Source organism: Bufo gargarizans, chromosome 7, assembly GCF_014858855.1.
Source record: "Bufo gargarizans isolate SCDJY-AF-19 chromosome 7, ASM1485885v1, whole genome shotgun sequence".
Lineage (NCBI taxonomy): Eukaryota > Metazoa > Chordata > Amphibia > Anura > Bufonidae > Bufo > Bufo gargarizans.
The window spans coordinates 24,667,343-24,691,538 of record NC_058086.1 but is presented as its reverse complement, the minus strand read 5'-3'; the positions used below and the strand labels follow the sequence as shown (position 1 = coordinate 24,691,538).

Genomic DNA, 24,196 nt, shown 5'->3' with positions numbered 1-24,196 from the left:
GTTTTACCGCAGATTTCACCCTTTTGCGCTTAATCCGCATCATGTGCAGGTATTCTTATGGAGCTTTACCCACGCATGCCAAAATTTCTGTAACTGTACAGAATAGCATTTGTGGAAAATCATGCAGAATCAACCCTAATCAGATTCATGGAGCTACGTAATGTTCAGTCTGCAAAAAAATCTGCTGTGTGTGTGAATATACCCTTATAGGAGGAGCTGGCCAAGTACAGTGCTCACCTATCTCTGGAATTCCCATAAAAATGAATGGAGCTGCTGCGACTGGTTGCTCCATTCACTGCAGGGGGGCTGCAGGGAGTGCGGGGCCCCCGTTCTCATGATCAGTGGGGGTTCCAGCAGTAGGATCCTGTGGATAGGGGATAACTTCAAGCAACCGGAATACTCCTTTAAACTATAAGCTTTTCCCTTATTATCAGTGCCATGCTGCCACCTGCTGGCTACTCTGAACACTGCCAATTAGAGGGTCTGTCCAAAATGACTGATGATGTCATGACAAGTCAGGATCACGACGTGTCATGTGAATAAACTCCTACGAGAGTGTTCACACCAGGAAGGTTTCAGAAGAAATGCGAAGCCGACCTCCTGATTTCTGCAGCAGAATTAGCATTTGATCTAAGGCATCTCAAACTAGCGGCCCTCCAGCTGTTGTAAAACTACAACTCCCACAATGCCCTGCTGTAGGCTGATACCTGTAGGCTGTCCGGGCATGCTGGGAGTTGTAGTTTTGCAACAGCTGGAGGGCCGCGAGTTTGAGATGCCTGATTTTCTAAACACAGATTTAACCCCCATCAATGGGGCTAATCCACATGTGGCCCCTCAGCTGTGGTTTCTGTGAGGAGACAGCAGGAAAAAAAATATGGAAATTCCATTTTTTTTTTTAAGGCACCTCAGATTTGACATCCGCACACGGAACGAATGCACATTGTATGTATTTGCCGATAAAAAAAGTTTTTGTTTCGGTACAGAAAATGCGCTGAAATCCTTGCAAAAAATCTGCTGCGTGAACGTGCCCTAAAGCTTTCTTTAATCGCACCATCCCTTTTCCCACCCCCCACGTTTAGGTGCTGTGCAAATACAAGGAAATGATGAAACTGTTTACAGCACACTTCGTTGCGCCACCTTAGGGTGCACTCACACAACTGTATGTGTTTTGTGCTCCGCAAATTGCGGATCTGCAATACACTGATAATGGCTGTGTGAGTTCCGCAAATTGCATACAGCCAGCCCTATGATAGAAAAGCCTATTCTTGTCCACAATTGCGGGCAAGAATAGGACATGCTCGCACACGACGTGCTGTCCGCATCTTTCGCGGCCCCATTGAATAGAATGGGTACGCATCTGTTCCGCAAAACTGCACAACGGATACAGACACACAAATACAGTCGTGTGAATGCACCGTGTAAAAGTCCTGCTAATAGGTGGTTATATAAAGCCTCAGGTAAGAAGGCGATTTTCCTTTTCCTGGAGTCATAGGGGGAGATTTATCGAAAATCAAGTAAAGGAAAACTGATTTTGATAGCTCCTTTGGAAAATGAAAGGTGGAATCTGATTGGTTGCTTTGGGTAACTAAGCCAGTTTTCTTTTGCCCCAGTTTTGATAACTCTCCCTCCATAGTGTCCAAGGAGGAAGTGGCCTGGGGCGAATGTTGCCCCTTGTCAGTGTAATTTCCTCCAATAAGTCACCAAACTAGAAAATAATTGCTAGGCCTTAAGTATACAAACCACCTAACAGGAAGCTGGCCTTGGTGCCCATAGCAACCAATCAGAGCTCAGCTTTTATTTGTTTACCTACTCTGAAAAAATAAAAGCTGCGCTGTGATTGGTTGCTATGGGTTACAAGGCCTGTTTTCTGTTAGACCCCCTGTAGATTAGCTTTCATGGATCCTGTACTGTGTGTATATGTTAAAGGGGGGCTGTCACCTGCACAGTCAGTTTAAAACTGAACATACCGCCATGTAGTGTAGGAGCCCTGACACATAACCATATCATTCTTCTAAAAACACGGTCCTCAAATCCTGAGAAATGTTTTTTATTTTTATGCAAATTAGACTTTTGTGTACTGTGACAGGGCTTGATAGGAACCCACTAGACTCTTCCCATAGACCGCAATGGCAAATCACTGCAGTCTATGGGACAAATGATCATAGAGCCCCCTGGAGTATGAAAATAAATTGAAAAAAACTAAAAAAATAAATAAATATACAAAAATAAGAATTTCAAGTCACCTCCCCTTCCCCATTTTACAAAGAAAAATAAAAGTTTATATTATAAAAATAATATTAATAAAAAAGATAATTAGTATCGTTGCTTCTAAAAACAACGGAACTATTAAAATATAAAAGGATTTATTCTGTATGGTAAAAAAAAAAAAAAAATCTAAATGGTCGATTCAACTTTTTTTCGTTGCTTTACCTCCCCAAAAAGTTGAATAAAAAGTGATCAAGACGTCATACACACCCCAAAATGGTATAAATGTAAAATACAGATCAACCTGCCAGAAAATGCAAAGCAAAGAAAAAAAAACCTTTTTTTTCCTCAAAGTTTTTATTTTTTCTAAAAAATATGAAAACACAAGAAAAACAACATAAATGTGGTATCGCTGTAATCGTACTGACCCCGAGAATGGAGTTAACAGGTCATTTTTACCTCAGAGAACGCAGTAAAAACAAAACCATATAAAATTGGCGCAATTGTGTTGTTTTTCCCCCAATTCCACCCCATTTTCAGCTCACTGCTGGAACTGAAGGTCATCAATTTCATGTAACCGGAATACCCTATTTAAGAAGTGAGACGCACAGTAAATTTAAACCCATATAAGATTGCTGCTTAAGTAGTGCACAAAATCTGGTACGAGCGCCACATGGGAATTCCAGAAGAACAGGTCGTCCATGTAATGGCCATACCAGATGATGGGGGTGGAAAAACAGAGGAGCACTGTCATGCAAATAGTGTTTTACCTGCCATGACATATTTGTGAGCGAAGGTGAGAACTGGTGTAAAGTAGAACTGGCTTAGTTGCCCATAGCAACCAATCAGATTCCACCTTTCATTTTGGACAGCTCCTTTAGAAAATGAAAGGTGGAATCTGATTGGTTGCTATGGGCAACTAAGCCAGTTATACTTTACACCAGTTTGATAAATGACCCCAATTTGTTCCAATAGACACTCCGGTTCTCTGGAGAAAACATTGTGAACCATGCCAACGTGCGCCAAAAATCCTGCAAGGCAGATGAATACCGGTAATCACTGGATGTCACCAGGAACCATTCAGGTGCTTGCATAGCCAGGGTAGGTGGCTTACTGGGTAAAGGTGCAACACGGCGGTTTCACAACCCAGTTGGTACACGGCAGACATTACAAATTTGGTATCTTGTATGTAGGCTGGGATATACTTAATTAAAACCTGTAATAGACTGTCAACCCATTCAGGCTAAAGTTTAATACTTCTGTGCCGGCCACTATAGGACTCATGGGTGGACGGAAAGCAACTGTGTGAGATTAAAGACTATGGAAACCTTCAGGGCAATTTTTTATGACTGCATTTTGGGCTATATAATAATTTTTTCAATTGGTCTTTATTAAAAATGTTCAGCCGTTTCTGAGATACAAGGGTTAAAAATCAGTTTGCAAGATGTTTGAATCCTGTCATCTGATGGCACATGTGTACCTCTCATTTGTGATCTGACCTTATAAACCAGGGGTCAGCAACCTACAGCACTCCAGCTGTTGTGAAACTACAACCCCCAGCTCTATTCACTTCTATGGAAGTTCTGAGAACAGCCAAGCAAGTGTGCATGCTGGGAGCTGTAGTTTGACCACATGTGGAGTGGAGTGCTGAAGGCTGCTGATCCCTGTCACAAACAATTAGAGCTCAATTCCTATCAAAAAGGTAAGAATATAGCTTAGGCCTCCTGCACACAAGCGCGTGCACCCCATGGTCGTGCTGTGCACGAACACCATCCATGGGGCAGCCGCAGCGGACCCATTCACTTTAATGGGTCCGCGATCCGGCCATTCCGCAAAAAGATAGGACATGTTCTATCTTTTTGCGGAACGGAAGTACGGGACGAGACCCCACAAAAGCTCTCTGTAGTGCTTCTGTAGGGTTCCGTACTGCACCATTCCGCATCTCGGGATTTGCGGACCCATTAAAGGAATGCCCACAGAACGGCACCCATGTATTGCAGGGTCCGCAATACGGCAACGGGACACACACGTTCGTGTGCAGGAGGCCTTAAGTAAGCGTTTATGAAGTCAGGAGCTCTGAGAGAAGAGCTACACATGACGGGATTCAATGAACACAACTTGCAAACAGACTGATTTTTAACCCATGTAACTCAGAAACGGCTGAACATTTTTAAAGGGGTTCTCCAGGAATAAAAAAAATAATAATAAAAATGAAAATACTTAAATATTATTTTATATAAATATATTCACAAATACCTTTCATTATTTAGAATGGCTTATTTTGTCTAGGGAGCAATCATTAGGAGAAATAAAATGGCCGCCGTCCTATCAGTACACACAAAACCCGTCCTAATCACACAGGAGGACAAGTTACTTCACCACAATGAGCCATAGAGCTGCCTCATCCTCCTCTGCTTGTCAGGAATCATGATCCTGAATACAGGGAATGGAGATGATGAGGAGACATGAGAGGAGGGTGAGGTGAGGCTAATGAGCAGCAGCACTTGTTTACAGTCTCCATTACCACAGTCTGTCCTCTCTGCACTTCATGTCTCCTCATGAACTAAATTCCCCAGAGATTCAGCTAAAGTTCTTATCATCTGTATTTAGGATCATAATTCCTAATAAGTAGAGAGGAGGAGGAGGAGGCAGCTCTTTACCTCAGGTGTTGTGAAGTAACTTGTCCTCATGTGTGATCAGAACAGGTTTTGTGTGAACTAATGGGACAGCGGCCATTTTGTTTCTCCTGATAATTGCTCTCCAGACAAAACGAGCCATTATAACGAATGAAAGCTATTTGTAAATATATTTATAATAAAGTAACACTTAAGTATTTTCATTTTCTTAATTCCCGGAGAACCCCTTTAATAAAAGACCAACTTAAAAAAAAAAAAAAGATTTTTAGCCCAAAATGAGATCATAAAATGCCCCTGAAGGTGTACATAGCCTTCATGGAAAGGAATGAAAGACCACCATTATTGGGTGACCTCCTACAATAAAGTCAGCCTGTAGAAGACCACCTACTATACCGTCGTCTTATACTCGCTTTAAAGGACATTTATGGCATATCGAGGGCTCAGGGCCCCACAGTGAATGTCACACACATGTGGCCTCCTCTGCATTCACTGCTAAGAGACTTCAGAAAACAGCAGTGACTAGAGAGGACACGGCACATGCGCAGCACTCTTTCATTCATCGCTATGGGACTAAAAAATGAGCAAGTACTTTTTTGGAAGTCCCATAGCAGTGAATAGAGAACAGCGTGCACGAGTGGTGTCTTCTCCATGTCCCTGTTCTTGAGACAGGAGTGGATCCCAGAGGTGGGACCAGCACTTTGGGACATTTATGGCGTATCAGTAGGATATCCTGTAAAGGTCCAGATGGGGGACAACCCTTTACCGACAACCATTTTACTAAACGCAAACCAATAATGAGAACAGCAAAAAACAGCAGAGACAGGACAAAAAGGCTTTATTTTTGGAATAAGAAAAATCTACGTTAAGTGCAAAAAAAGCAGAAGATACAGAATATCACTTTGTTCTTTTTGAAGATTGCCAATTCTCATGAGGCAGGGGGCGAGGGGGGGGGACCAGCGCTCTTACAATTCAGTAACACGTCATGAAATAAACCGTGTGATTTGGCAAAAAAGTCCGTATGGAGTGGAAATATAGACGAGAGGCTTTCTGACGAGGGTTCATGATCTCCCATTTAACAACTGTGGGTGAGGCCGGGCAGGACAGAAAGCCTTACAGTACCTCTGGAGAAGATGGCGGCGTCCGTAAAAAAAAAAAAAAACGTGAACCGTCTCGCTGGCAGGCGTGTCCGAGGGCAGGAAGAATGCCTGCAGCTTACAATACATGCACCAGGCTGTGTATTGCGCACTCAATCCTTGGTCGGCTTTGCTTCCCCCCCAAAAAAACAAACAAAATTATTAGGGGAGAGGGGAATGGAAAGAGAAAGAGAGAGAGAGCTGATAATGCACTCGAGAGTAACCCCTTCAGTGCCACTGAAGGTTCCAGTTTTGGGCACTTATTGAAAATCACTTTAAGGACCTTCTTTGTAGAAACTGCTGGAAAAAAAGAAATCTAAAGCAATAATAAAAATGGAAGAAATATAGAAAATAAAGTGGATTACAGGTTCAGACAAGCACATAAAGTTTCTCTCAAAATAACAATAAAAATATTCTGTCCCATCCTGTGGGGGAATTTGGAATGAAGGTAAATGCCATGTACATTTCCCCCTGAGGTCTACCTGACAGACATTCACCGTTTCCTTAATTCTGCACCTAAATGCAAGCCCCCTCCCTCGGCCCTTTTATTCCCCGCCACGCTGGGCAGTGATGCAGAGATCCAGGAGCAAAATGAGGGAGTCACATCCGCAGTCCACAATCGGTCTTTAAAACTGCAAAACAGGTGGAGAAAGGGAAACTGTTAGGGCACTTTGTCAACGAGAAGAATTTTATACACAGACACAAAGTTCCATGTCACACATCTACAGAATTGTCCTCCTGAATTCACCACTAGGGGGAGCTGACTGCATACAGTGTTATTAAGGAGTTTAATGTATAAACAGTATGCAGTAAGGTCCTGAGCTCCCCCTAGTGGTGGTTAAAGGGAACCTGTCACCCAAAAATCGCCTATTAAGCTGTTTACAGTACCTTATAGTGCTGTATACTCGGTTCTTGATGCACTTTTTGTTCGTTTTCCCGCATGTCTGCTCATTCAGAAATCGTAGTTATATTCAGCTGCTGCCCCGTGCTGCAAGTCAGGCTTGAAGTCACGGGGGCAGCGGCCTCGGCGTCTTACATGGCCCTCTCCCCGCCCCCTGCCTCTGTTACTGACAGCCGAACTCCGAATCCGGGACCGCGCTCAACGGCCGCATGCGCAGTAAAGGGCGGCAGGAGCGCGGTCCCGGCTGCCGCGCGTACTACGCGCCGTCTTACTTTCGCCGCACTGCGCATGCGCCCGACATCCTGTATCAAACGCGCCCGCGCCCGGCATCTGGGCGCGGGCGCGTTTGATACAGGATGTCGGGCGCATGCGCAGTGCGGCGAAAGTAAGACGGCGCGTAGTACGCGCGGCAGCCGGGACCGCGCTCCTGCCGCCCTTTACTGCGCATGCGGCCGTTGAGCGCGGTCCCGGATTCGGAGTTCGGCTGTCAGTAACAGAGGCAGGGGCGGGGAGAGGGCCATGTAAGACGCCGAGGCCGCTGCCCCCGTGACTTCAAGCCTGACTTGCAGCACGGGGCAGCAGCTGAATATAACTACGATTTCTGAATGAGCAGACATGCGGGAAAACGAACAAAAAGTGCATCAAGAACCGAGTATACAGCACTATAAGGTACTGTAAACAGCTTAATAGGCGATTTTTGGGTGACAGGTTCCCTTTAAAGGCAGATAGGATTTTCATAACTTATGCATGGTCTTTGTACAGGACATGGAGCTTGGAATCAGATAGAAAAAGAAGGGTTCTCTTTTAGATAGCTGCAGTGCATGAAGAAAGGATGTACATAACAGATCAGAGTGTGGAGAGAAGTGAAAGCTTCAGGTAGGGCAGATCACACAGATTGCATTGTGTCCAATAGATAAGTAAGCAAACACTGCAGAGTGCACAGGACGTGTATGAATCATTTAGGTAGCGTATCAATGCGGAGAGAGTGGAAAGAGCCCATGGCAGACTTTGCAGGGGTGGGTTCACGTATTCCTTAGCACTAGAGAGAGAAGACCCCTCATGGTCTGTAGAAGGAGAAATCTGTCCAATAATGAAGCTGTGCTAATACATGAGAGCTAGTGAAGGCAGCAGCATCCTGGACACACAGCTGCTTGTATTACTAGGAGGGACATATCCACATAAGAGAAGCCTGAAACTAGGAGCAGGTCATAACCTGAATATCAGAAGGTCTGAAAATGAATGAAACTGAAAGTGCAACTTTTTTTTTTTTTAACCAAACCACTAACATATGAAAAAAACAAATGTGATCGCTGGGATCCAACTGCTGGGACAAGAGCACGGGGGTGCCCTGTGTGCATGGAGCAGTGATGCGCATGTGTGACCACCATGTCATTCGCTACAATAGCATTTCCATAGAAGTGAATGGAACAGTGGTCACAAGTGTGAAACAGCGCTCCATTAACGGAGGAGTGTTCAGTTGGGGTCCCAGGGGTCAGACCCCCCAGTGATCATATATTTATAACCTGTCCTGGGGATGGGCAATAAATGCTGCTCTTGGTCCAATCCCTGTCAGATCTGTAAATGTGTGGACACCCGACAACCCCCATTATTTCTAGGACCAGTGGGGGTCTCTGCAGTCAATTAACTCCGTCCAGATCTGCTGGTGCCCTGAGGAAGGCTCCAAGCTCAAGGTGCACGAGGCGGACGGCATCCGCTCCTAGTCAGAGGTAAGTGCTCTTACATTCTTAAGGAATTCCTCGGCTACGATACGGGCTCTAGCGTTGACTGACAGCTTCATCTCGCTGATCTCCTTGTCGATCTCCTCCATAAAATGAATCACGAAGTCGACCAGCTTGTGTTTGTACATTTGCTCCGTGTGGAAGTTTGTGATCAGGAAGCTGATGTCGTATCCCTGGTAACAAGATAAAAACCATCGCTTTAAACGCCGTTCCAAATCAGATGGGTGCCGCTAATTGCTCCTTTGCATCAGCAGCTCCTGAGAAGGACTACACCGTGACATCTGTGGAAGATGTTAGGCAGAGTTCACACTGCGGCTGTGGCTTCTGTATACAACATGAATCACAAAGCTCTGGAGGATTTCTTGCACGGTAATGGGGTTCATCAGGTTCTGCCATTTTGATAGAAAGAATAGCGCCGCGTACTGCACTATTCTTTCATCAAAATCTGCCAAGATTGTCCAAATGAACCCTCTGATAGCAATGTGAACAGAGACTTGTACACGAACATACCCATACATAGTATCCAGTACGACAAACTGCAGCAGGCTTAAAGAGTTGTTCACCCCTGGGGACCTTCTCTTCAGATGACCCTGCATGGTCGGACCTCCGGTGGGAATCATTTTTACCGGAAATCCGCGGCTGGGTTCCAACTCAATCGCTCTCTCTCATGTACCACAGGTCTCTGTGTTACCCACCTCAACATCTGGCGAGTCACGTGGCCACTGCAGCAGATGACTGGCCGGAGCGGTGACTTGTTTTCCCATGTGTCGCTGGGTCGTGTTACACATGGTTGACAACTCATTGCTGCAGCCAGTCATTGGCTGCAACGGCCACGTGACCTGTGTCAAACTGGACCCCAGACCAGTGATGTATCCGGAACCCCGCGGTGGGGATCAGGCGAGTATAATTCTCCCTGTGCGGCCGCTGAAGAAAAGGTCCCCAGAGACTAACAACTAATTTCAAGGGGCTGTCCAGAATTATAAAATTATGGCTGTTTTTGCAAAAATGAGCACCTGTTAAATGCTTATAAAACATCTCCTGGCACTTCCAGCATGTCGAATCAGGACCAGGAAGTGGAGAACAGCAGGAACCAGGGCGGTATTGAGGAATTATAAAAATGACCACCACTGGACAACCCCTTTAACAATAGAAGGTGATAGTTTAAAGGAAACATGTCCCCAATTATATGTGATCGGTTATGTGTGTAGGATATTAGAGGGGAACACAGGCAGACAGAGTCGGTGCCCAGGAACAAACAGCAGCAGCGGGGGGACATCCACATACGGGAAAACCATTCTACCGTGGATCTCGCCAGAAACGCAATCAGATCAGCGGCTCATCTGGAACCATTAACACCAACGGTTGAAATCTGCAGCATTTTCTGCAACATAATGAGCATGCTGTGGATTTGGAGACTTTGTAGCATGCTTGTTTTTACGCGCAGAATGTGGATGGCATGTTCTACACTGCACAGTAAGGCCTCCTCCACATGTCAGCGAATCATGGACGTGTGCTGCCCACGGTCTCCACAGACAGCACACTTATTTATTGACTTCTATGTGAGTATTCACACACCAGTGGTTTTCTCACAGACCGTGGCAACACCATGGAGGGAAGCCTTATTTTTGCGGATCCCTCATGAACATTATAGTCTATGGGTCCGTAAAAACCACAGACACAACACGGATGCGGTCCATGTTTGGTCCACGGTTTTCATGGATCGTTGCTAGGAGATGCTCTGAAAATTAATTTTCAGCCTGGCAGTGCCATGGAATTCAGGCGACACACGGGGAGCAAAAAACAGATACAGGGACCAAACAGGGGTCCCTCATCGATGAAACAACGATTATCATGTTACACGGATGTGTAAGGGGGACCTCTGTCTGCAGCGTGTGAAACAAGATGCAAACTTCTGCATAATGAGCCTGGATGCCTGGTGGAGTGTCTACCATAGCCCATATGCTTCCAGGCAGATACTTGCCTCTGCAGTAGGAGCTGCCGTCCCAGAAGAACGCAATATGCTTAAGGACCCATGATATAGCTACGTCATGGGTCTGATCCCTAAACATGACGCCCACTCGCAGAGGGCGCCTTAGCCGCGGGGTCTCTGCTATTTTAAATAGAGACCTGCGGCACATGTATGCGATCAGCCTTATGGCTGATCGCATACATCTTACCTTTCAGATGCCGTGGTCACATTCCGCGCAGACCGGAACTGGAAGTCGCACGCTTCCGGTCCGGTATCAGTTTCCCCGGCTGAGATCAGGGAATCTGTTACACTGTGCTAATTGACCAAAGCCTCAAGCAGGCTTCAGAGTCAATTAGATGTATATATCAATACAGGCCACTAGGTGGCAGCCTTGTATTGATATAGTGCAAATGAAGTCTTCAATGATGGCTATTTAGCCATCACTGAATATTATGGGCAATCGAATGATCGCCAGTTATTGTCCTCCAAGGTGACTTGAAAAAAGTAATATAATATAATATATATATATATATATATATATATATATATATATATATATATAGTTTTACAAATATATAAAAATAAAAAAAAGTTCAAATCACCCCCCTTTCCTTAAAAAAAATAAAATAATAATCATCATGGGCATTGCCGCGTGCGACAATGCCCATACTATTAAAATATAACAATATTAATGGCATATGGCAAGCGGCATAGCGGGAAAAAAATAACAGCCAATTTGCCATTTTTTTGTCACTTCAAGTAACCAATATTTTTTTTTATAAAAAGTGATCAAAAAGTCGCACACACTTAAAATTGGTATCACTAAAAAGAACAGATCGTCCCGCAAAAAATGAGCCCTCACACAGCCTGTACACATAGCTTCAAAATAGTTATAGGGGTCAGAATATGGTAATGAAAAACTTATTTTTTTTTCCCCTCAAAGGTTTTAATTTTTTTGTTCAGTATTAAAACGCAAGAAAAATCATAGAAGTGTGGTATCGTTGGAACCGTACTGACCTGGAGAATGAAGATAACAGGTCAATTTTACCGCATAGTGTACAGTGTAAAAATACTAACATTTTCCCAATTCTACCCCATTTGGAATTTTTTTCCCGCTCCCTACTACATGGTATGCAACCGTAAATGTTGCCATTGGAAAGCACAACCTGTCCCGCAAAAAAATTTTAATAAGCCCTCATAAGGCTATGTGAAAGGAAAAATAAAAAAGTTAGGACTATGGGAAGGTGGGGAGTGAAAAATGAAAACGCAAAAATTGAAAATGCCAGGGTCCTTAAAGGGTTAAAGGGGTTGTCTAGGAAGTCGGTGCTGGAACTACAAACCGCCATCTATTCCTTAGTGCATGGAGCTGGTAACTGCAATCCTGCTCTCATTGAGGTGAACGGCAGCAGGAGTGCAGATCCAGCATTGTCCACTACACAATGGACGGAGCGGTGTAAGGGTCCATTTACAATGGGGCCAGGAATGTGCTGTCCGCATCCGCGGATCTGCACTTCCGTTCCCACAAAAAAATAGAACATGTCCTATTCTTGTCCGCAATTGCGGACAAGATTAGGCATTTTCTATTATAGTGCTGGCGATGTGCGGTCTGCAAATTGCGGAATGCACATTGCCAGTGTCCGTGTTTGGCGGATCCGCAGAACACTTACGGACGTGTGAATGGACCCTAATTTTGGTGATTACTTCCTGGATACATCAAACAACTGATGGGTGGGGGAGCAGGACCATGGACCCCGCAGATCTGATATTGATGGGCCATCAATATCCTAGATAACCCCCTTATCTACACAGGTGCAAAGGAAACGGAGCGTCATCGTAGATAGGGACTCCTGGAATATAATTGGAGACAGGTCCCCTTTAAATCACCTCTCATAATTAAAACAGACAGGAACATGATAACCTCTAATGGACACTTCAAAGATAAATTTGTGATTTAATTTAATTTTTTTCATGGATTCTGCAACACATGGGCGGAGAACGGTGCTCACCTCTACAGGCTTTCTGCGCAGGATAAAGAAATTTTCCTGCTCTCATCATCATGAAGCGCATGAATTTGTGACATAAAATCTTTTCAATTTCATCAGCCTAAAAGTAAAACAAAAAAAAGTAACCATTTAAAATATACAAAATGTAATCCTTCAATTCATCCCAACTGAAGGGGCAAAAAAACAAACAAAAAACATCAGGTCTAAGCCAGGCTGCCGATTGGCTGGTATTTTGGACACGTATTGACAGGGAGAGGATGGGTCCCCCAAAGCAGGAGATCTTTTGCCCATCTGGGTCAAGCCCGAAATAAGTACCACCCAGTGGTAAATAGAGATAGGAGGAGTGACCAGGTGGACATGGACATTTCCCGGCCACAATGGTGGTCTGCAGCCTTGCAATAGCTGAAGAGCCACTGAGGCAGACCACCCCTCTTGTCAACTCACCTGTTTCACTGCGATGCTGACACGCACGGAGTTAATGGATCCCTCAATCAACACTTTTTCCTTCTCGTTCCTGCTGATGACCACTGGCTGTAAGAGCAGTTCTTTACTACTCCTGCAAAAGAAGATGGAGATGCTAAGGGACAGCTTCTTATACACAACATATGCTATATCACTATGTGCGCTGACCGCAGGGACCCCCGCCATCATAAGGGGACAGCAGATCCTAGTCCTACGTCATCACATTAAAAGAAGGAATGGAAAGAGTTCCTTCTTTGTCCTCAGTCCAGTGGTGCTCTACATCTAAGAGGGGGTTCACTTACATAATATAAAGACCTCTTGCACACGACCGTATGTCTTTTTCAGTATTTTGCGGTCCGCAAAAAATACGAATGACATCCGTGTGCATTCCGTGCATTCATTTTTTTGCGGAACGGAACATCTGGCCCCTAATAGAACAGTCCTATCCTTGTCCGCTATGCAGACAATAATAGGACATGTTCTATCTTTGAACGGAACGGAAATGGAAGGCATACGGAAATGAATGGTTCCGTATACGAAATGCAAAAGACAGAACGGAAACGAAAAAAAAAAATAAAGGCTGTGTGCAAGAGGCCTAAAAGCACAAGTACAATGTGCATGAACTTAAAAGGGTTTTCCAAGATTTTATAGCTGATGACTTATCCTCTGGATAGGTCATCAGTATCCGACTGGTGTGGGTCTGACACCCAGGACCCACGCCGATCAACTGTTTGCTGGAGGCCGGAGCGGCCATCTCTCAGCATAGCAACTGCGCTTGGTATCACGCTCAGCCCCTTTCCCCTCTATTGGGCTGCGAGACGCTCCTAGGCCACGTGACCAATGAACGTGACATCACATGGCCTAGGAAAAGCTGAGAGAAGGCTGCAGAGTTCACAGGAGCGCTGCTGCCTACTCAAACAGCTGATTGGCGGGGGGTCCCAGGCGTCGGACCCCCACCGATCAGCTACTGATGACCTATCCAGAGGATAGGTCATCAGTTATAAAGTTTCAGAAAACCCCTTTAACAGATTGGTACAGAGTGGGAGAGGACCCTGCCCGCAAGAGCTTACAATCTACAAGGGGAAGGAAGGTGAGGGTAGAAGCTGCTTGTATGGCTGCATGGTGGCAGAATGCTTATTGCAGGCGGTAGGCGTTCCTGAAGAGGTGGTTTTTCAGGTTCCTTTTAAAGGTTTGGATGTTGGGGGAGAGTCTGATGTGTTGGGAGCAAGTTCCAGAGAGAGTGGGAGAGAAATCTTGTAGACCAGGCATCCTCAAACTACGGCCCTCCAGCTGTTGTAAAAACTACAACTCCCACAACGCCCTGCTGTAGGCTGATACCTGTAGGCTGTTCGGGCATGCTGGGAGTTGTAGTTTTGCAACAGCTGGAGGGCCGCAGTTTGAGGATGCCTGTTGTAGATGATTGTGTGAAGAACAGACCAGAGGAGAACAGAGTAAGGGTCCATTCACACGTCCGGAAATGGGTCCACATCCGTTACGCAATATCGGGAACGGGTGCGGACCCATTCATTCTCAATGGGGCAGAATGGGATGCGGAGAGCACACCAAACTTCCGGGCCACGGCTCCGCAAAATAATAGAACATGTCCTATTCTTATCCGCAATTGCGGACAAGAATAGGCAATTCTACGGGGGGGTGTCGGCCCAGTGTAACGCGGATCCGCAATACACCACGGACGTTTGAATGGACCCTTAGACGTGCCGTGAGGAGTGGAGATTACATGTGGGGAGGCCTCAGGAAAGCAGGTCAGAGATGTGAGAGGGGACAGGTTGTGGACGCTTTATAAGTAGCTATTAGTATCTTGAACTGAGTTCGCTGGGTAATGGGGGGTAAAAGGCATTGGCAGAGGCGAAACAAGGGAAGAGGTGGATTAGTCGGGCAACGGAGTTGAGGATAGACTGGAGGGGAGCGAGAGAGCTGGATGGGAGGCCACAGAGGAGGATGTTGCAGTAGTCCAGGAGGGAGAGGATGAGGGCGTGCACAAGGCTTTTAGTTGACTCAGGGGTGAGGAAGGAGCGAATACGACAGGTGGAGGTGAGGGTTTGGATGTGATGTCACCCCAGGCAGCGGGCCTGGAAGAGAGCGTGGTGCAGTTAACTGTATACTGTAGGTCAGGTAGGGGAGCTGAGAGATTTAGGGAAGGAAGAATAATTCTGTTCTCTCCATATTGAGTTGAGCGGGAGGAGAAGAATGAAGACATAGCTGATGGACACACTAGGATTCTGGATAGAAGAGACGAGACATCTGGGCCAGAGAGGTAGATGTGAGCGTCGTCAGCACAGAGGTGGTTATGGAAGCCATGGGACATACAAATTGATTTGCTCATCAGAGATCTTGAGCCCTAAGGGGTTGTCTCCCCTGCAGCTTGATTGACAGGGCTGACAACCTCAAGCCTGCGCCGCTGCTCAGAGAAGCCATACACGTTAGCACAATGTCGGCTGGATCTTCTAATCTCAGCAAGTGTAGAGGCTCGATACCGGATCAGCGATTGTGAACGCGCCACTACACTTCCAGATAGCAGCTTGAGAAAAATGTTGCAAGTGGCGTTTTCCATCCTGCACCTGAAGCCGAGTGCAATTACCTGAATTCTATGGACTCTAACGGACTGAAGCACTTTGGGTAAATACTTTATATAAGCGTTTTGCATTATGCTTTATAATAAGGAGAGGAATCAATTCCGCATTATTACGGTAGGAGATGTAAGAAGGGAGCGGGTTCCTTTGCCCGTGGACAGAGGAGTGCATATTACGTGGCAGCTGGCGATTACGTGGATGAGACAGTGTTCCTTGGCAGCTGCCTTGTGTCACATGCTATGCCCAAAGCTTGATTGGCACCACGCTGGCAGCAGTCCCACTGCATCATTTCAGTGAAGACCCTCAGATATGGTATATGAACAATGCATTTTATAAGAAGGACCGCGCTGCTTCAATCTCTATCAAGGAGTAGACTTTCGTAGCAGGATTTTTCCGCACTTCCCAAATGTAGTGACATATGAATCCTCACAGTCGCTCACACCCTCCCGGTAGATCGTATAACCTTTCATAGAGGGATGTGCGCAGATAGTGAAGTACCGCCACAAGAGGTAAAAAAGCGGACACAGATGTTTTAAAATGCCTTAAAACATAGCCTTATGTTCAGACCCGACCTGGGTTCCGCTTGACGCTTTGTTCGTCCCCAGACGAAGCGTCAAGCGGAACCCAGGTCGGGTCTGAACAAACATAAGGCTATGTTTTAAAGAATTTTAAAACATCCGTGTCCGCTTTTTTACCTCTTGTGGCGGTACTTCACTATCTGCGCACATCCCTCTTTGAAGGTTATATAATCTACCGGGAGGGTGTGAGCGACTGTGAGGATTCATATGTCACTACATTTGGGAAGTGCGGAAAAATCCTGCTACGACAGTCTACTCCTTGATGGAGATTGAAGCAGCGCGGTCCTTCTTATAAAACGCATTGCTGTGTGAACTTGCCCATATCACTTCCGGACCTGCAGCGCATAGAAGACAGGCAACGTATTTTGAGACTTATTTTCTGCATTGATTATGGTATATGAACAGTCGCCGTATGTCACTGTGCATTTTTCCGTATTCACCTTCCTACCCGCAGTCTAGTGGTAATCCTGCTCTAAGACGCTTCTTCTTTAAGAACCTAGTTCCTTATTCCAAAAAGGAAGCACCAAGTCTTCACGTCACTGTTCCCACGGCAACAAGCTGCCATGCATTTGTGAACATTTTGGTTCCTTTCTTTTCGGAAACAAATCTGGGGGCGTACCACGCAGTAATTCATCTACTTCACGATATATAATAATTACAGCCATGACAGACGTGTCTTCGCCAGGTACCTCAGGGCACCCACAAGAAAGGGCTCAGCCGTACTCACATGGCAGCTTCGGGCGCTATGGGTGCAGCCCGAGAAAATCTCATACTGCACCGTGGCACTAGGTTATTCTGATCGGAGAGTCTGCGTAAAAAAAAAAAATCGGACGTGTGAGGGGCCCCACTGATTATGATGGGGTCTACGTGCCGTCCGAGTAGAGTCAGTGCAGCACATGGACGGAAACACTGCCAATCTGAACGCAGCCTTAAGAGGAAAATCGAAGTGACGTGCTGCTTGTGGCCACCACTGCTGAAGCCAGTCACCGACTGGAGCGCAATGGCCAGCCGGATGTAAAGAGTGTGGGGACCGGAAGATGGAGACAGCGGGGACAGTATAGAGCAGGCGAGTATGAAGGCATTAGAAAAAATAAATTATTACCGGACAATCCCCTTTCAGGGGTTATTCTGGTAACAATAAGTTACCCCCTATTTACTGGATAGGAGATACAGACGTGGACAAAATTGTTGGTACCCTTTGGTCAATGAAAGAAAAAGTCACAATGGTCACAGAAATAACTTTAATCTGACAAAAGTAATAATAAATTAAAATTCTATAAATGTTAACCAATGAAAGTCAGACATTGTTTTTCAACCATGCTTCAACAGAATTATGTAAAAAAATAAACTCATGAAACAGGCATGGACAAAAATGATGGTACCCCTAACTTAATATTTTGTTGCGCAACCTTTTGAGGCAATCACTGCAATCAAACGCTTCCTGTAACTGTCAATGAGACATCTGCACCTCTCAGCAGGTATTTTGGCCCACTCCTCATGAGCAAACTGCTCCAGTTGTGTCCGGTTTGAAGGGTGCCTTTTCCAGACTGCATGTTTCAGCTCCTTCCAAAGATGCTCAATAGGATTGAGGTCAGGGCTCATAGAAGGCCACTTTAGAATAGTCCAATTTTTTCCTCTTAGCCATTCTTGGGTGTTTTTAGCGGTGTGTTTTGGGTCATTGTCCTGTTGCAAGACCCATGACCTGCGACTGAGACCAAGCTTTCTGACACTGGCTAGTACATTTCTCTCTAGAATTCCTTGATAGTCTTGAGATTTCATTGTACCCTGCACAGATTCAAGACACCCTGTGCCAGACGCAGCAAAGCAGCCCCAGAACATAACAGAGCCTCCTCCATGTTTCACAGTAGGGACAGTGTTCTTTTCTTGATATGCTTCATTTTTTCGTCTGTGAACATACAGCTGATGTGCCTTGGCAAAAACTTCGATTTTTGTCTCATCTGTCCACAGGACATTCTCCCAGAAGCTTTGTGGCTTGTCAACATGTAGTTTGGCATATTCCAGTCTTGCTTTTTTATGATTCGTTTTCAACAATGGTGTCCTCCTTGGTCGTCTCCCATGTAGTCCACTTTGGCTCAAACAACGACGGATGGTGCGATCTGACACTGATGTTCCTTGAGCATGAAGTTCACCTTGAATCTCTTTAGAAGTCTTTCTAGGCTCTTTTGTTACCATTCGGATTATCCGTCTCTTAGATTTGTCATCAATTTTCCTCCTGCGGCCACGTCCAGGGAGGTTGGCTACAGTCCCATGGATCTTAAACTTATGAATAATATGTGCAACTGTACTCACAGGAACATCTAGTTGCTTGGAGATGGTCTTATAGCCTTTACCTTTAACATGCTTGTCTATAATTTTCTTTCTGATCTCTTGAGACAGCTCTTTCCTTTGCTTCCTCTGGTCCATGTCGAGTGTGGTACACACCATATCACCAAACAACACAGTGATTACCTGGAGCCATATATATAGGCCCAATGGCTGATTACAAGGTTGTAGACACCTGTGATGCTAATTAGTGGACACACCTTGAATTAACATGTCCCTTTGGTCACATTATGTTCTGTGTTTTCTAGGGGTACCATCATTTTTGTCCATGCCTGTTTCATGAGTTTATTTTTTTACATAATTCTGTTGAAGCATGGTTGAAAAACAATGTCTGACTTTCATTGGTTAACATTTATAGAATTTTAATTTATTATTACTTTTGTCAGATTAAAGTTATTTCTGTGACCATTGTGACTTTTTCTTTCATTGACCAAAGGGTACCAACAATTTTGTCCACGTCTGTATCTATCTTATCGGTGGGGGTCTGGCTGCTGGGACCCCCACTGACCACAAGAACAGTAGCGTGTATACTCAACCATTCAAAAAGAGCAGCCAGGACTCATGTTCTGGGGAACCCAGCAATCGGACCCCCACTGATCTGACAGTAATCCCTTATCTAGTGAACAGGGGAAAACTTGTGACTGGAGTACCCCTTTAAGGATATGTGATCCGTCCGTGGCAGTGGACCTGCTTGTTGGCGTTTCCAGGCAGCAGCAATAATCATTCTCCACACTGCAGTGAGTAAAAACAAGCAAAAAAAAACAAAAAACAAACAAAAAATAAATAACGGCGCTGTCTCTTACCTGACTTCTACTTCGGGTTTGTTATGTCTTTCCACCACCTGCGACGAGAAGTTTTCCAGACACATCGCCGCCTGTAAGGTGGCGCGGACTGTGTTGAGGTACGGGCGAAGTGTGGCAGACTGAAAAGACAAGAGACAATACGGAGGTTAGGAGAAGTGGACATCACGTAGAGAGGTGGAACATCTGCTATATCCACATGGGCTGAAATAGTAGTCACCCAGACAGGAAGTGACAAGGTTGCTAGGCAACATGAAGCTCCTCGATCTGCAAAAAAAAAAACACTATACAATACTGACGATGCTGTACAGATCAGCTTACTGCTGTGGAGCAAGAGACATGAGGATTTCTGATCAGACTGACACGGAAAGGAATACAATGGAGTATTGTCGGCTGAGATGATGGGAGTATTGTGTGAACAATCACACGTCCCAGTACACGCCCTGCCCTCCATATCTGGTAGACTGGCAGCCAGTTACTTATTAGCCATCACTTCTATTGAAACCTGATCCAGGTGTAGGAGGTAAGGACTGGACCTGTAGATGTAATCAAGGCAGAGCTGATTGCCAGGGCCGCTTCCCTTTAAGAAGGGGTTTCCACATCCCCTTTAAGAAGGCTGGAAGACAATGACATTCAGTGATGTAGAATATTGTGATCTGCTCGCTCCAGCTCCGACGGTAGATCCTAATCTACTGTTTAGCTACCACCAACAAGCTAGCTTTATGGTGGTCTGCAACTAGAAGACCATCGCTTGACATCACCTCTCATTTATCCATCTGCCCCTCGAAACCCCAACTGATCTGCCCGTCACCTACACCGGGAAGCTGTGAAGACCCCAACCATCGGGCCCTCGAGCCTGGTGGCAAAAGTACCAGGAAATTCCCAAACTGGCACCAAACAATTCAGGTTGTTCCCTACAATGATATCCCTGAACGTTCTCACCACCAGGCGGTAGTCAATGGGCTCCAGGAGTGGTGAAGGTGGTTCCAAAAACGCTGAGAGTAGTAGTTCCAACAGCTGGAGAGTCACAGGTTGGCGAATACAGATCTGAGCACTGAGAGAGGACTACTACCCTCAGCATCTCCCCAGCCAAAAGATGGCTGATAACAGAACTGCAGCGTGCATAGCACACTATACAGAGAGGATAGCATGCTGAGGTTTGCTGTCCCTTTAAAAACTCCCCCGACTGTTATTTAGCGGTACATGACGCACCCCCCCTGTAGAAGGAACGCACCGCACTCCTGCCGAGCCTCAGCAATAACATGACCGCGCGCTTCTATTTCTGGAGCGTGACTCTCCGAGCAGGAATGGAATCTATTTTCTTTTTCATTTTAATCCCACATGTTACCTAATGCAAAAAAGATGCCCCAAAAAGACCCTCCTCGTCCGCCACATGATGACCTGCCCGATTCAGCTCCATGTCACTGTACTCCCCTCAGACTGCAGAAGCGGGGGGATCAAGGTGTCATAGGTTCTGTCATGGCCTCCTCCACTGAAAATTTGGGAAACTTCAATTTGTTCGTTGGCACCAAACTGGGCAAGTTCTTGCAGGCTGGCACAGATCGGAAGGCATGCCCAAGTCATACCCAGCACATAGCAGACTTCCAGGATGAGCGCTCCCGGATCGCCACTGCAGCCATCTGTGCAGGACTGGAGCGTGTCCCCCCACTAACCCAGCCACGGGCTGGCGAGCTCAGAGACAGAATTAAAGGGGTTCTCCGGGCGACAGATGGATGATCCTATCCTCAGGACAGGTTGTCAATTTCAGATTGGAAGGGGGAGGGGGGGGGGTCAAACACACGTCATCCCCACCGATCTGCTGTTTAGGGCAGCTGTACAGTGTATGAGGTGGTAACATTGAGGTACACGGTGCAGCGGCCACGCCGGGGAGCTGCGCCGCGCCTTCTGCTTCCAGCTCCATACCTTGTAGTTTCCGGTGCTGAGGCTGCCCACAACAGCTGATCGGCAGGGGGTGCTGGGAGGATCCCCATTCATTTGAAAAGTTGTCCCCAATGAGCAGCAGCCCTAAATTTTCTGACAGGTTATAAATGAAGCTAAAGGTGGAAGCAACTAAACCACAACGACCCGCCAGGAAGCACGACACCCGGCAGCGCCAACACAACAGAAATCAATGGGGGGGGCGACAAGCTCATCTACTATGGAGTTTACAAACCTGTCCACGTGCACTGACTGCGATCAGCTTCCCACATCTTGCCCCTGGGCGGGCGACAAGTCCGGACACAGCGAGGAATACCATCCGCAGCCGCCCAGGAACCCCTCCCCGCCACGCACCAGAGACACAGGGAGATGGAGCAAAGATTCCCTAGGAATGGATCTAGACTGCAGGGCTGTGCAGTTACCCCACAAGGGCGGCCAATGATAGGGCTCCCGTGTCCCCCCCATATGACCCAGCCTCGAGGTTGGTCCCTGGGTGTGTCATTGGGGACAGGGACTCATGGATGACAACTTCTGTACAGCGCTGACGCTACGCAGACATAACTAATAAATGATGACCGGCCCATCCCTTTAACAGGGGTATTCCAATCTTTTAAAGTGACGGCATCTGACTGGATACAGCGCGACTTTACGATCGGTCCGACAGCTGCCAAAGCTGGTTTTGCGCCATGTACCCTTCTTAATTGAATGGGGCCGTGCCGCAATACCCTGCAGAGCGGGCGGCTGGGTCGCTGCAAGGAAAAAGCAATGGAAGGGGACGGAGCGCTACACCAGTGCAGCAGCCGCTTCATTCCCAGGATTCTGGGGGTCCTAGAGATCAGACCCTCACTGATCATAAAGGATGTGACATAGTCTAGCGATACGCCTTTAAATCAAACCCTTCTAGAGCAGGAGTCGGCACTCCAGCTGTTGTGAAACTACAATTCCCAGCATGCTCCATTCTTTTCTATGAGAGTTCTTAGAAGAGCAGAGGACGTATGCATGCTGGGAGTTGTAGTTTCACAACAGCTGGAGTGCCGGAGGTTGCCTACCCCTGTTCTAGAGGTTACAACAGACGATCTGATGGACAAGAGATACGAAAAAGAAAGCAGCGGCATGAATAATACACGTGATAAAAGCCGCACCTCGGCAGGTAAACACCATAGTACGACCGTATGTGTTTTGCAGTCCGCAAAAAACAAACAAAAAACAAAAAAAACTCTGTATGCCATCCGTTTTTTTTTTGCGGATCCATTGTAACAATGCCTAAAACGGACAAGAATAGAACATGTTCTTTTTTTTTTGCGGGGCTACGGTACGGACATACTGATGCAGACAGCACACATTTTTTACGGACCCATTAAAATCAATGGGTCCGCATCCTATTCGCAAAATAAAAACTAAATGGACATGGAAACAAACAACGTTCGTGTGCATGTAGCCTAAGGATAGGGCGTCGTGGTAAAATCTGGGCATGCAATAAGTGCGGTAGAAAGACCAGTGAGCACCACTTCAATGCCTTCCTATAAGACGGAACGTTCCCACGTGCTCAGCCATAATGCCATATGTAACGCACGATTCTACTACAACCAAAAGTCGCCGGGGCCCAGGGAAACGATGCAGGGGGCCTGCATTACGTGCGGCTTCTCTCGCGGTCTGGATGCAGCTATAGTCCAATTCTATTTAAAACTGCGCCATAAAACACATGTATATACCTGGTGTGTGGCATGTCTTACATGGGTTGCCTCGGCCCCCCTCCTTATACACCATTAGGCCATATGGATGTAATAAGGACACCCCCAACCCACGAGCAATAGGCAAAAGCTGCAAACAAGCCGCAGTGCTCGGTATGGCCGACCCGGTCCGTTCATCTCTCACATGGACGGCCATTCATTTGGGTGACTGCCTGTGGGAGGACACCGCTTTACTACAGTTAAAGGGGTATTCCTATCTTATAAAGGGACGGCGTACCGTTGGGATGATCGTGGGCGTCTGTTTGATCCTGAGAATTAAGGGGCCACAGGGGTAATGCAGTGCGGCTGGCTCTTCAAGTAAATGCGGTGAGCGGCAGCTCCAATGCATTTGGCGCTGCACAGGAAATAACAGGGCAGGGGCCGCTGGGCTCAACTTATCAGTGAGGGTCCCATAGGTCGGATACCCAGTGATCAGAAAGTGGTGGCACATGCGACGGGCCCCACAACTTTAAAGGGGTCCCCGGGGCTTCTATAGTAAAGGTTCACACACCTTGAGTGTTTCAATTCCTCACCCTCCTCCAGATCTCTGCTGGCTGGCTCTGAATAGAAGCACTCCAGAGGCTGACAACCTGTACAGAGCTAATACTTCTCACGGCTGAGACTTTGCTACAATTGTGGGCAAACGATTCTAGACTGAAGGCCAACGCTCAGCTGTCAGAAGTACTGGGGTCTGTTAACAGGCTCTAGACTGTTTCCATTCACCGACAGCAAGCAGATCTTGGCAAATAGTGGGGAAAAAAAGTATATCAGAAAGAACTTTTCATGGGGAAACGAATTCTAGGATATCACCCAGCATGTCATGTGACAAAAGCCACCTATCCCGGGCCCCACCCCTGCAGATTGTGTCCCCCCAAATGGCGGTCTACTGTACAAGCGCAACACCTATGTACCTCCCACCCGCTTCCCAAGCGCAACACCTATGTACCTCCCACCCACTTCCTGGCATAACCTTTTTGGCTCTATGCGCGATAACTTATCTCTACCGACTCTGACAACCGATCGCCACTCGAGACCAGATGACAACTTCCGCTAATACAGTCCATTGCACCGCAGAACATGACTCCACCCACCGCAACCCCAGTAATCTCCAGGAGAGGCCGCCAGTGGCCCCAATATTAAATGGGGCCCCAAGTGAGTCCTGTGCTAA

The 24,196-nt window shown here is 46.5% G+C and overlaps 1 protein-coding gene across 1 annotated transcript in view; it reads right to left on the bottom strand.

Moving 5' to 3' along the window:
* LOC122944123 (tubulin monoglycylase TTLL3) overlaps positions 1-24,196 on the bottom strand; it is a 55,947-nt gene that overhangs the window by 30,976 nt on the left and 775 nt on the right. Inside the window, 5 exon segments of the mRNA XM_044302352.1 lie at positions 8,617-8,787; positions 12,590-12,625; positions 12,627-12,686; positions 13,031-13,142; positions 19,364-19,482. Coding sequence (XP_044158287.1) covers positions 8,617-8,787; positions 12,590-12,625; positions 12,627-12,686; positions 13,031-13,142; positions 19,364-19,482 — 498 coding nt within the window.